Genomic DNA, 14,874 nt, shown 5'->3' with positions numbered 1-14,874 from the left:
ATCCAGTTGGTACAACATATATCAGGCGCATAATCATATATTTTTAATACTGTAGTTTGGCATTTTTCCCTCCTCTTTTCACATTATGCAATTTTGTTTTCCTCAATCATTTAACTATTAGAGCTCCCAGATCCCTGCAAATATGGGCCCAGACAATAAATAAGTTTCCTTTTCTCTAATAATAAAACAGTACCTGTACTTGATCCCAACTAAGATATAATTACCCCTTATTGGGGGCAGAACAGCCCTATTGGGTTTATTTCATGGTTAAATGATTCCCTTTTCTCTGTAATAATAAAACAGTACCTGTACTTGATCCCAACTAAGATATAATTACCCCTTATTGGGGGCAGAACAGCCCTATTGGGTTTATTTCATGGTTAAATGATTCCCTTTTCTCTGTAATAATAAAACAGTACCTGTACTTGATCCCAACTAAGATATAATTACCCCTTATTGGAAGCAAAACCATCCTATTGGGATTAATTAATGTTTAAATAATATTTTAGTAGACTTAAGATATGGAGATCCAAATTACTGAAAGATCCCTTATCTGGAAAACCCCTTGAGCTAAACCTCACCACAGCGCCACCTGCTGTCCTTGTATGGAAGCACAGAAGGAGGAAAGGAATGTTGCATGCCTCCTGTATAAGGAGCAACTGGGGGATGGATTAAAATACCTGGAGGACACAATACTTCCTCTGCAATGTCAGAACGGCTTGCAGGGCTTGAATATACAGTGGCTTGCAAAAGTATTCGGCCCCCTTGAACTTTTCCACATTTTGTCACATTACAGCCACAAACATGAATTAATTTTATTGGAATTCCACGTGAAAGACCAATACAAAGTGGTGTACACGTGAGAAGTGGAACGAAAATCATACATGATTCCAAACATTTTTTACAAATAAATAACTGCAAAGTGGGGTGTGCGTAATTATTCAGCCCCCTTTGGTCTGAGTGCAGTCAGTTGCCCATAGACATTGCCTGATGAGTGCTAATGACTAAATAGAGTGCACCTGTGTGTAATCTAATGTCAGTACAAATACAGCTGCCCTGTGACGGCCTCAGAGGTTGTCTAAGAGAATATTGGGAGCAACAACACCATGAAGTCCAAAGAACACACCAGACAGGTCAGGGATAAAGTTATTGAGAAATTTAAAGCAGGCTTAGGCTACAAAAAGATTTCCAAAGCCCTGAGCATCCCACGGAGCACTGTTCAAGCGATCATTCAGAAATGGAAGGAGTATGGCACAACTGTAAACCTACCAAGACAAGAGATCTACAGCTCAGGTAACATAGTAACATAGTAACATAGTAAGTTGGGTTGAAAAAAGACATACGTCCATCAAGTTCAACCATAATGCCTATATATAACCTGCCTAACTACTAGTTGATCCAGAGGAAGGCAAAAAACCCCATCTGAAGCTTCTCTAATTTGCCGCAGAGGGGAAAAAATTCCTTCCTGACTCCAAGATGGCAATCGGACCAGTCCCTGGATCAACTAGTACTAAGAGTTATCTCCCATAACCCTGTATTCCCTCACTTGCTAAGAATCCATCCAGCCCCTTCTTACAGTTATATAATGTATCAGCCAGCACGACTGATTCGGGGAGGGAATTCCACAACTTCACAGCTCTCACTGTAAAAAATCCTTTCTGAATGTTTAAATGGAACCTCCCTTCTTCTAAACGGAGTGGGTGCCCTCGTGTCCGTTGGAAGGACCTACTGGTAAATAAAACATTAGAAAGGTTATTATATGATCCCTTTATATATTTATACATAGTTATCATGTCATCTCTTAAGTGCCTCTTCTCCAGTGTAAACAGACCCAACTTGGCCAGTCTTTCTTCATAACTGAGACTTTCCATACCCTTTACCAGCTTAGTTGCCCTTCTCTGGACCCTCTCTAACTCAATAATGTCCCGTTTGAGCACTGGAGACCAAAACTGAACAGCATATTCTAGATGGGGCCTTACCAGCGCTCTGTAAAGTGGAAGAATAACCCCCCCAGGTGCCTTGTTTACATTTATCGTGTGTAACCCTTTAAGCACCATATACTGTGCCAACCACTGTGTAGTTGGAGCTGAGGCAACAGTGCAGCTATTGGGTGGGACTTGGCCCACTGGCTCCTCTACTGTATACACAGAAGAAAAGAACTGGTTAAGCACATCTGCCTTTTCTGTATCCGCTGTAACCATATTGTTACTATAACTCAATGGGGCCACACCCTCAACCTGCATCTTTTTACTATTAATATACTTAAAAAACTTTTTGGGGTTAGTCTTGGCCTCGGCCGCGATGCGCTCCTCATTTTCTATCTTTGCGTTCCGGATTGTTGTTTTACAACACTTGTTACAGTGTTTATATTCACTAAACGCAGCTACTGTCCCCTCTGACTTATATTTCTTAAAAGCTTTCCTTTTTCTCCCTATTAACTTCTTTACCTCAGAGTTAAGCCACATAGGGTGATTCTTAACACTTCTACTTTTTCTTATTAATGGAATGAATTGAGAACAGTAATGATTTAATATCATTTTAAATGACAACCATTTCTGCTCTGTGTTTTTATCAGAAAACATAATGCCCCAATCTATGCCCTGAAGCGCTGCCCTTAAGGAGCTAAAATTTGCCTTCCTAAAATTCAGTGTCTTTGTTGCCCCCATGTAAATTTGTTTCCTGCACCAAACATCAAATGAAATAACATTATGGTCACTATTACCCAGGGGTTCAACCACTTGCACATTTGCTATACGTTCTGGGTCATTAGAGATCACTAGATCTAGTATAGCATGGTTCCTGGTTGGCTCCTCAACAACTTGTGACATAAAGTTGTCATGCAGCAAGTTGGGGAATCTGTCCATAGGACAACTATTAGTCGTGCACTGCACAAAGTTGGCCTTTATGGAAGAGTGGCAAGAAGAAAGCCATTGTTAACAGAAAACCATAAGAAGTCCCGTTTGCAGTTTGCCACAAGCCATGTGGGGGACACAGCAAACATGTGGACTCAGATGAGACCAAAATGGAACTTTTTGGCCAAAATGCAAAACGCTATGTGTGGTGGAAAACTAACACTGCACATCACTCTGAACACACCATCCCCACTGTCACATATGGTGGTGGCAGCATCATGCTCTGGGGGTGCTTCTCTTCTACAGGGACAGGGAAGCTGGTCAGAGTTGATGGGAAGATGGATGGAGCCAAATACAGGGCAATCTTGGAAGAAAACCTCTTGGAGTCTGCAAAAGACTTGGGGCGGAGGTTCACCTTCCAGCAGGACAACGACCCTAAACATAAAGCCAGGGCAACAATGGAATGGTTTAAAACAAAACATATCCATGTGTTAGAATGGCCCAGTCAAAGTCCAGATCTAAATCCAATCGAGAATCTGTGGCAAGATCTGAAAACTGCTGTTCACAAACGCTGTCCATCTAATCTGACTGAGCTGGAGCTGTTTTGCAAAGAAGAATGGGCAAGGATTTCAGTCTCTAGATGTGCAAAGCTGGTAGAGACATACCCTAAAAGCCTGGCAGCTGTAATTGCAGCAAAAGGGGGTTCTACAAAGTATTGACTCAGGGGGCTGAATAATTACGCACACCCCACTTTGCAGTTATTTATTTGTAAAAAATGTTTGGAATCATGTATGATTTTCATTCCACTTCTCACGTGTACACCACTTTGTATTGGTCTTTCACGTGGAATTCCAATAAAATTGATTCATGTTTGTGGCTGTAATGTGACAAAATGTGGAAAAGTTCAAGGGGGCCGAATACTTTTGCAAGCCACTGTAAATGTTTAACAGTCTACTATTATTAAAGTGACCTGGTATAATATTTAAAGCATCACATACATAAACTTCTTCAGCATCTATTCTGGTCTCATACATCATTTGGTGCTTCCTTTCCCCCCTCTCTCCGCTCACCTTGTTTCTGCAGCTCAGCCGCAACAGCATAGCCGCACCCAGGCTGGGACACCATGAGCTCCAGGGTCCCATCTGCAGCAGGATTAACAGAAAGACTATCCACCTGCAATGAGACAGGGAAGTCTGAAACTCTAAAGCTGGTGGGAAGGGAATATAAGTGGGGTGTGGCACAGAGGGTATATTGGGGTATGTATTAGGGATGCACCCAATCCAGGATTCGGTTCGGTATTCGGCCAGGATTCGGCTTTTTTGGCAGGGTTCGGTTTCAGCTGAATCAACGGTCCTGGCCGAACCAAATCCGAATCCTAATTAGGATAAATATCATATGCTAATTAGCATTCAGAAGGGTTAAATGTTAGGGGGAAAAAATAATTCGCCACACGCGGATTCCGTTCGGTATTTGCACAAATCCGTCGGGCATTCTTCTCTGCAGTGTGAGTCACATGTGAGCATGTTACGTGCCTGTAACTTTAGCAGCCAATCAGAGGAGAAGCAGGAAGAAGAGAGACAGGAAGCAGACATGCGCAGTAGCTACTGTCAGTACTCAGCGTTACACAGAGCTTCAACACGCTGACACAAGCTTGTGCAGAAAGGGGTCGGCGTCCCCTCCCCTGGTGCCTCCACTGACTCCTGCCCCCTCTATAAAGAGGAGGATCAGAAGACAGGGGAAGATGGCCCCTTTGAACTCTGCTGCGCAAGTCTGGAATTTCTATGGTATTAAAATCCAACAGATTTTTTTTTGTATTTAACCCCTTTTCTGCCAGTTATTGACAGCAATTCAAGGGGGGGGGGGGTGGCACCACCACCAGGTCCAACCCCCAGAAACAGGGATCCATTATCTTGCAATACTTCCTTGGAGGGTTTTTTGAGTGTCCTTCCCTGAGTGAGGGAACATGTAGAGGCTGAAAGCCCTGCGCTTATCCACAGAACACCGCTAAAGTGTAAACACAGGCAGGCAGGTGCCCTCCTACCCAGGTGCAAAAGGGAAGGCCTGAAATGAAATGGATATTGCTTTGCACTCCTCGCAATAAGAATAATAGTAAAAAAAATAATAGTAATAGAAAGGGCAAGGTGGGTGGGGAGGGAAAGCGGGGATGGCCACCCAGGTCTCCTAGGAAGCAGGAGGGTGCAGTTCCACAATCTGGCCGCAGGAGGGCAAGGTGAGTGGGGAGGGAAAGTAGGGTATGGCCACCCAGGTCTCCTAGGCAGCAGGATGGTGCAGTTCCACAATCTGGCCACAGGAGGGCAAGGTGAGTGGGGAGGGAAAGTCCGGTATGACCACCCAGGTCTACTAGGCAGCAGGATTGTGCAGGTATATGAGTTTTACAGGAGACTGACATATCAAGAGGTTAAACACCAATATTACAACTAGAAAAAAATACATTTGATGGTTCAAAAATAAAATGTTAAATGGTAGAGAGAATTATTTGCTATGTAAACAGTGTAATTTAGAAATAAAAAGTACCCCATAAAAATCATGACAGTATCCCTTTTACAGTTATAAGAGGAAGAACATATTTAGTCACTTTAGAGAGCTTTTTCTATTTGCGTTTTACCTGCCCTTCAAGCAGCCATTTCTTTAGGGCCACCAATTGGCCACATGTCAGGTCAGCATCCGGGGGACTTTCCCAGCAAAAAGCCCGCACTACTCGGTCTGTGTACCCCAGAAGCAACTCACAGAGTCCGTCCCCATCTGGAAGAGGAAAACATAACGTTGTAAAACTCTGATAATAGCAGCACGTGTAGCTTCAAACAGACTGAGGCTTTCAACAAATAACCAAAATTAAAAAGATTATAGGTAAGTGAGCGTGACATATATCCTGCACCTCCTCATACCTGCTTGGGGGCATCTTTCTAGCTATTCAGATATCTTATTAATATTGCAATTTCTGCAATACAAATTCAAGGGAAATCTGAAATGATGGAACTTGGATTTGTTCAGGTCTGGCAGTTCAAAATAGGCCCTGGCAGAATTTATATATATATTCAAGATACTTCTCGGATGTTATCACAAACCACTCGTTCTGTCCCGGCTCTTCCAGAACACTGCTTCAGCGATCTGCTGGAGATGTGGGACTGAAGTGGGCTTCTTATGTTTTGGTCCTGCCCAAAATTGACTCCGTTCTGGGATACAGTTCACAATTGGTTGAGAAGAGAAATGTTCATAGATGTTCTCTGGGGCCCACTTATCTGCATCCTGGGAGATGAAGTGCCGAACGTGCAAAACGCAACTCAGCGTTTAATAGATAGTATCCTAACAGCAGCTAGAGGGCCAATAGCAAATGCCTGGAAAGCTAATACACCCCCTACAGAATTAGACTTTCTGGAGAGAAACAGATATATACGCAGAATGGACTTTCTTTTTTTTTTTCTCCTTTGCACTATCCTTTTTTTTGGCTTCTGTATTTCTCTTTATATAATTAAAATTCAATAAAAAGAATATTAAAAAAAAAAAAAATAGGCCCTGGCATTTTATATACACAGAGGCTCAAATAGCCCCCACCATCCCACTAAATGGTAAATATGGCATGTAACAGCAGCCCCTCTGGCATTTTCCTGGATTGACAGATTGGCAGTCTAATTTGAACCGATGCCTAACAGTAAATGTTTAGAGGAGAACGCACGCATTTTATTCCTACCAATATCACTGATCAGAGCAAGCTTCGTGTTGGCTGGGAGGTGCTGGGTATAGGTTGCTTTCTGCTCATCCCCCTGCAAAGGGTCCAATGGGCCTTCAGGCTTGGCGGACAAGTCAAAGAGGTGAAACCAGCCTTCTGCGCTGACTGCAATCACAAAATTCTTTGAGGGGAAAAAGAAATACATGAGCACATTTATTAACACAGGTGCAGAATTGTTCCATTCAAATTTTTTTATTATGCTGAAATCCAGCTGCAAAACAGTTCTTTTCTTTCTGCATCATTTGAAATCCTGGCAGGGGAGGAGGGACTAAAACACTGACAAATTGTAACAACTTCTCAACAGCTTACAGATAGCATGCAGGAACTGCATCACCCACAATGCATTGCACTGTGATGCTGCTTTCCTTATTGAGATCACGTGTGCAGGGAATTGTGGGATTTGGAGGATGCAGGCAGAAGGCAGGCTCAGGGCAGTCGACTACTGTTACATGTTTTTTAAAGCCTCAAAGTAGTCAGCCAGATTATTATTACATGAAAAAATCATAAAAAGGCTGCATATTTTTTCAACTGATGTATATTACAAAGTTGCTTTATATTATGTTTACTTTTCGAAAAGCTAAAGTTGTGTTTGGGTGAAGTTTCCCTTTAAAGCTAATGATCATGTTTAGCCCAGAGTGGAAGCTAACACATATATAATCCATTATTGCCTACAAGATTAGTGGGTTTTTCAGTTATGCTATATTATATAGTAAAATGTATCAACTAAGAAAAAATTGTACTACTCACCTTTCCTTTATTGCAAACATCGCCTACCCCAACACACGTGAGCTAAAAAAAATAATGTAGATAGCATTAAACAACAATGTTACAACATCAGCCATTTTGTTTTTCTGCTTTTGCGTGTAGAGTTGCAATCCACTCACATATATATTTCAGATTTCTTAACTGGTCTCAACAGAGGCCAGCTTGTGCGGGAATTAAATATTTAATATTAATTATTTTTATTCCATGGAATAAATAAAAATAAAAACTTTATGGCACTAAGGTTTGACGTACAAACAGCCTGGGTGTTCAAGGCCCATCAGGGGTACTGGCCCAGGGGCCGATGCTGTCTGCCCGCTCACCCCCCTGGCTAGGCCTGGATTTGTGGGTAGGCCACAAAGGCCCGGGCCTAGGGCAGCAAAAATCTGGGGGTGGGATATGAGGGGTCTAGGTGCTTCCTATCTTAAAATCCCCACCCTTGTGGGCACATACTTCAGCTCTATCGGGAGGGCAGCAGGGGAGCAACAGTACTTTCACGTAGGTATTGGGTCTGGGTCGGCGGGGCCCAGTGGGTTTTTTTTCCCAGTGCCCTGCCGGCCCAGTCTGACCCTGTGTACAAAATGCATCAAGATTTCCTTGGGTTATTCCTTATTGTAACAGTATCTAGAAGAATTAAACAATTGGACTTTTCTGAGTTTTCATTTTTTAGTTACATGTAATATTTATCAAGATGAACTGTATGCCAGACATAGTGTAGCCTGGTGGGGATGGATCAATGATATATTTATGTTGGGGGGGGGGGCTGATGTTCAGTCCCTGTTGTGGTTTCGTGTTATGCTTAATGAGAGGCACCCATCTATCTCTCTTTCACTAACATATGATACCCAGAAAATTCACTTTCTTGATGTGCCAGTGTATAAAAATCAAATAGGAAGTACTGGAGAATAGTAGGCAGAAAGAAATAATATGTAATAAATTTAGAGAGAGAGAGGTTATCCAGAAAAAGTTATTCAGGAAGCAAAACATAAAGTTAATAGCCCTCAGAAAAGAGAGAGTCAGATGAGGAGGATTCCTGTTGTTACTTGTTAACTTGTTAAATTAAGTAATCAATTAGGATCTATATTACCTTAGCACTGATACATTTTACAATAGGCTTATCCACAAATATAAGATCTTGTATCTCCACCAATGATGTCATTCTGTAAAGGTAAAATGATTGGAAGTTGTGTAACAGCCTCTATATAGTCCGCAGAACAAATCCGTGAGTGCATTTCTGGGGTTGAAAGCAATAGGTATGTTTCCTTGCCCTAACTGTGCACAATGTTCTAGTGTGATTAAGGGCAAGGAATTTATACATCCAGGTACAGGAGATAAGGTACATCTACAGTAGGGATGTGCGGGTCGACAAGAACTCTATCGGCATCTGACCCTAACCCGCCCTCTCCCAACCCAAACCCTAACTGACCCGGCTTCTGCCCTCTATTTATAGACCCGTGCCCTCACCACTAACTTCAGTGACTTCTTCAGTTCATCCATTTGAAGAAGCCACTTGGATAAGTGGAGAAACGTTTTCAAGAAAACTCAGAAAAGGCCAGTTGTTTTAGACTAAATTCTACTAGCTACTGTATATCATGGCCTGGATCAGGGGTCTTTTCAAGCAAGGGGCCAGTTTATGGTCCCTCAGACTGTTGGGGGGCAGAATATAGTCCCCCCACTATAGTCCACCCCACTCTTGCATCCTCTCTCTTCCAGCTCCCCCCTCTCGCTGCATCCTCTCTCTTCCAGCTCCCCCACATCGTCTATCCTCCCTCTCCCAGCTCACCCCCACCCCGCTCTGCTCTGCTCCACAGGGCGTGAGGGAACAGGGAGCCGCTGAATTCCAGGACTGCTTGTTGCACATACAGTGGAGGAAATAATTATTTGACCCCTCACTGATTTTGTAAGTTTGTCCAATGACAAAGAAATGAAAAGTCTCAGAACAGTATCAATTCAATGGTAGGTTTATTTTAACAGTGGCAGATAGCACATCAAAAGGAAAATCGAAAAAATAACTTTAAATAAAAGATAGCAACTGATTTGCATTTCATTGAGTGAAATAAGTTTTTGAACCCTCTAACAAAAAAAGACTTAATACTTAGTGGAAAAACCCTTGTTTGCAAGCACAGAGGTCAAACGTTTCTTGTAATTGATGACCAAGTTTGCGCACATTTTAGGAGGAATGTTGGTCCACTCCTCTTTGCAGATCATCTCTAAATCCCTAAGGTTTCGAGGCTGTCTCTGTGCAACTCTGAGCTTGAGCTCCCTCCATAGGTTTTCTATTGGATTAAGGTCCGGAGACTGACTAGGCCACTCCATGACCTTAATGTGCTTCTTCTTGAGCCACTCCTTTGTTGCCTTTGCTGTATGTTTTGGGTCATTGTCGTGCTGGAACACCCATCCACGACCCATTTTCAGTTTCCTGGCAGAGGGAAGGAGGTTGTCGTTCAGGATTTCTCGATACATGGCTCCGTCCATTTTCCCGTTAATGCGAATAAGTTGTCCTGTGCCCTTAGCAGAAAAACACCCCCAAAGCAAAATGTTTCCACCCCCATGCTTGACGGTGGGGACGGTGTTTTGGGGGTCATAGGCAGCATTTTTCTTCCTCCAAACACAGCTAGTTGAGTTAATGCCAAAGAGCTCTATTTTGGTCTCATCAGACCACAGCACCTTCTCCCAGTCACTCACAGAATCATTCAGGTGTTCATTGGCAAACTTCAGACGGGCCTGCACATGTGCCTTCTTGAGCAGGGGGACCTTGCGAGCCCTGCAGGATTTTAATCCATTGCGGTGTAATGTGTTTCCAATGGTTTTCTTGGTGACTGTGGTCCCTGCTAATTTGAGGTCATTAACTAACTCCTCCCGTGTAGTTCTAGGATGCTTTTTCACCTTTCTCAGAATCATTGACACCCCACGAGGTGAGATCTTGCGTGGAGCCCCAGAGCGAGGTCGATTGATGGTCATTTTGTGCTCCTTCCATTTTCGAACAATCGCACCAACAGTTGTCACCTTCTCTCCCAGCTTCTTGCTAATGATTTTGTAGCCCATTCCAGCCTTGTGCAGGTCTACAATTTTGTCTCTGACATCCTTGGACAGCTCTTTGGTCTTTCCCATGTTGGAGAGTTTGGAGTCTGCTTGATTGATTGATTCTGTGGACAGGTGTCTTTTATACAGGTGACTAGTTAAGACAGGTGTCCTTAATGAGGTTGACTAATTGAGTAGAAGTGTCTAACCACTCTGTGGGAGCCAGAACTCTTAATGGTTGGTAGGGGTTCAAAAACTTATTTCACTCAATGAAATGCAAATCAGTTGCTATCTTTTATTTAAAGTTATTTTTTCGATTTTCCTTTTGATGTGCTATCTGCCACTGTTAAAATAAACCTACCATTGAAATGATACTGTTCTGAGACTTTTCATTTCTTTGTCATTGGACAAACTTACAAAATCAGTGAGGGGTCAAATAATTATTTCCTCCACTGTAGCTGAGGGAGCGCATGGAGCAGCAAACACAATGCTACTGATACCGACAAAATCCTATGTTTGAATGTAGTAAGGATACAAAAACTGGCTTATTTTACTCTTATATGAAACAGCAATTATTTTATTGTTTGAAGTAAAAACAGTTGGTAAGTGCCCAGAACTGATACAGTAGGCAGGCTAATACTACACAAAATCAATGTAAATAGGCCCTATATTTGGAAATGTAAACACAGAGGTAGAGAGCTTCTGACTGCATACAAGGGGACAGAGTCTGGAATCTAAGTACATGCTTGGGACATTACGGGGTGTGAAGGTATAGGGGGCCCATACACCGATAAGAAGCTTTTGAGATAAGTGTATTGCTATATAGCACTATCGCTAGTAGACTACAGCAAGAACGGACAGGATGCCTATTGGCGTATAAAACCACGTATCGCACCCTAACCTGTGCTCAAAACCACACCTCCCTCAAAAACAAACAAGTTGGAAGCAGCCCGGCCTGATATGGAACTAACGCTGTAGTTTTAGTTCCGGCGCGTTAGAATGACGTCAAGGCGGCAGCAGCTATTGGTCGAATTCTACACACGTGATCGCGCTGGCCTGTCAAGTGACTAGCAGAGTATATAGATATAGAAACATTTTATTTTTAGTCAGTTGCGAAACTGTGAATAAGGAAGCTTCTTATTCAGAGCAGCAGTGTTACTTTACTCTTTACTCTTTTGAATTAAAAATAATATTACATAAGCCAAAATAGTATTACATAAGCACCTTATTGTGTGGTGCAGTGTTGGGTGTAAGTGTTGGCTACAGGGCGTCAGAAACTCACTGGGTTCAGTACAAATAGGTTGTCCCAAGTTGTGGAAAGATCTGTTTCTTAACTATTGATAATGCATACCTCCCAACATTTGAAAATTAAAAAGAGGGACAAAAGTATATGCCGCGCTAAATGATACGATATTTTTTGACCACGCCCCTCTGACCACACCCACATTACAAAACACCCCCATTTTCCATGGTTGGAATGGCAGCATCAGACACACCAAGTGCACTAGTGTTTTAAACACTTTCTAGCCAAAAAGTGTTTGTTGGGTAATAAATCCAATAAATACAATAACACAATAAACTTAAGGAAAAGGGCCACAGTCATATTTTTGTTGCTAATTATATTGGCACTATGATGTATAAACAGAAATTATACTTCATTTACCACAGTATATACCTTATATACCTTTGTTCTCAAGGTCTTTGCTTCTATTTCCCTTTCCTTATCCATTTGTTTTCTCTTCTTCCAGTATTTCTGTTATGTGCTTTTCCTTCACTTCCAAGATTTGCTTTAACTGGTTTTTATGGCTCAGCCAGTTCCGCACCATGTGTATGTAAATACACCAAATTGTAAGTGGGGGATAATATACAAGGCAGAGTTTGAAAGGGTTAAAGTGCACTCAAGGTGGATAAGGAAACACTGCTCATCTCTACAGCAGTACGTCTCTTAATTCCTGCACAGACTACAGCACACAGGAAAGCTCAGCCCTGCACTGGCTACACTTCCCCTCTCCAGACCAAGTGCTGCAGAAATCCAGACCCTTTTCCCTAGCCGTGTGAGTGAGCACAGCCAATGGGGAAATCCAGACCCTTTCCCTAGCCATGTGAGCGAGCACAGCCAATGGGGAAATCCAGACCCTTTCCCTAGCCATGTGAGCGAGCACAGCCAATGGGGAAGTCCAAACCCTTTCCCTAGCCATGTGAGCGAGCAAAGTCAATGGGATTCTTACAAACACGGAGAAGCATGGAACTTATTTATTGTCTGGGCCCATTCTTTGCAGGGATCTGGGAACTCTAATAGTTAAATGATTGAGGAAAACAAAATTGCATAATGTGAAAAGAGGAGGGAAAAATGCCAAACTACAGTATTAAAAATATATGATTATGCGCCTGATATACGTTGTACCAACTGGATTTGCCCAGAAACAGCCCAGTGTGTAATTACCCACAGGAGAGACTAGTGCTCTATTTGCTTTTACCAGGGGGTAATCTTAATCACTCTTAGCACTTCCCACATTCCAGAAAAAAGATAAGGCTGGAGAAGTCTGGTGTCAAAATGGACCCCCTACTGTGCACGTTCATATTATTTTTCAGGCACCACCTGCTGTCTGAAAACAGAATAACAGCCTAAGAAGGCTTTTTTCCCCCTGACACAGCAGGGAGATGGCACGAGATAACACAACAGGATAGCCTGTGTTATCTTGTAAGTTTTGGGAAAACCTGCGCTTCATCTGTACTTCACAGACACAGCTTCTGACTTAGGGGAGGGTATTATGAGTAATGTATCAGTGTTTGCAGATGACACAAAACTCTGCAGACCAGTCAATTCTATCCAGGATGTGGCATCCTTGCAGCAGGATCTTGACCAACTGGCAATCTGGGTGGCTAAGTGGCAGATGAGATTTAATGTGGATAAATGTAAGGTCATGCATTTGGGATATAAAAATATGCAAGCCCCGTATACCCTTAATGGGACGGCACTAGGCAAATCCATAATGGAGAAGGACCTTGGAGTCCTTGTAGATAATAAACTTGGCTGTAGCAAGCAATGCCAGGCAGCAGCTGCAAGGGCAAACAAGGTTTTGAGCTGTATTAAAAGGGGTATAGATTCATGGGAGGAGGGGGTTATTCTTCCACTTTACAGAGCGCTGGTAAGGCCCCATCTAGAATATGCTGTTCAGTTTTGGTCTCCAGTGCTCAAACGGGACATTATTGAGTTAGAGAGGGTCCAGAGAAGGGCAACTAAGCTGGTAAAGGGTATGGAAAGTCTCAGTTATGAAGAAAGACTGGCCAAGTTGGGTCTGTTTACACTGGAGAAGAGGCGCTTAAGAGGTGACATGATAACTATGTATAAATATATAAGGGGATCATATAATAACCTTTCTAATGTTTTATTTACCAGTAGGTCCTTCCAACGGACACAAAGGCACCCACTCCGTTTAGAAGAAGGGAGGTTCCATTTAAATAATATAATAATATGTGCTGGCTGACACATTATATAACTTTAAGGGGCTGGATGGATTCTTAGCAAGTGAGGGAATACAGGGTTATGGGAGATAGCTCTTAGTACTAGTTGATCCAAGGACTGGTCCGATTGCCATCTTGGAGTCAGGAAGGAATTTTTTCCCCTCTGCAGCAAATTAGAGAGGCTTCAGATGGGTTTTTTTTTCCTTCCTCTGGATCAACTAGAAGTTAGGCAGGTTATATATAGGCATTATGGTTGAACGTGATGGACGTATGTCTTTTTTCAACCCAACTTACTATGTTACTATATTTGGATCTCAGCGAAGATGTGCTGGCTGCTGCTCTGACTTAACTACCACTCCTCTGCCCTGTGTGAGAAGTTGCGCTGCTGCTAAGTTTGGAAAGTTGGATTCAAAACAGTCACAGGACAAAGTATGTCCTGTGATTTTTTTGAATCCAACATTCCAATCCAGTTTGCCTTGCCCTCATACGCTCACCTGCCTGGCTGCACTACAACCATCATCTGCGTGTAAGGATACTTACCGTGTTCGCCGCTCAGTTCGCCGTCGGCGTTGTTTTCGGCGCTCAGTGCGTGTTGCGACCTGAATGTCGCGTCGCATTGTGCGTACTCTCGCGCCTCGTCCTGGTGCGCGCGCGATTAAGGGCACGCATACATTGAGACGGGTCGCACGCATACACGGCGACTTTTCGCGAGCATGTGCATTGCGTGCGTCTTGACGCTTCCCCCCTGGGCTATATAAGGCTGGTTACAATGCCTATCAGTGCCTGGTTATCATGGTCCACTCCCAAGATACCTAGCCTGTTCCTGTACCCAGATACCTTGGTTTGACCTTGCTCAGCTTTTGACCTTCCGACTTCTCTCTGTTCCTGATTTGGCCTGTTAACCGCTTAAGAACCTCTGCTGCCTGACTTGACCCGGATCTGCCTGACCAAGCCTTCGCCTCATCCCTGTGTACCTCATTTCCGGCCTCACCGGCTACTCGTCACTCCCTCAGCTCCTTGTACCAT

The 14,874-nt window shown here is 43.1% G+C and overlaps 1 protein-coding gene across 1 annotated transcript; it reads right to left on the bottom strand.

Annotated features, from left to right (window-relative positions):
- Positions 1-3,800: 3,800 nt before the first annotated feature.
- LOC108647862 (KICSTOR complex protein ITFG2) lies at positions 3,801-12,557 on the bottom strand. Its single transcript, XM_031901396.1, has 5 exons — positions 12,068-12,557; positions 7,348-7,389; positions 6,562-6,721; positions 5,479-5,615; positions 3,801-4,025 (listed from the first exon to the last, which is right to left on the bottom strand). Exons 1-5 carry the CDS (start codon positions 12,110-12,112, stop codon positions 3,879-3,881), a joined length of 531 nt encoding a protein of 176 aa, XP_031757256.1. The 5' UTR covers positions 12,113-12,557; the 3' UTR covers positions 3,801-3,878.
- Between the last annotated feature and the right edge of the window lie 2,317 nt (positions 12,558-14,874).

The sequence above is a fragment of the Xenopus tropicalis genome, chromosome 4 (genome assembly GCF_000004195.4).
Source record: "Xenopus tropicalis strain Nigerian chromosome 4, UCB_Xtro_10.0, whole genome shotgun sequence".
Classification (NCBI taxonomy): Eukaryota; Metazoa; Chordata; class Amphibia; order Anura; family Pipidae; genus Xenopus; species Xenopus tropicalis.
The sequence above is the reverse complement of the archived record's forward strand: the minus strand, read 5'-3'. Positions and strand labels throughout refer to the sequence as shown.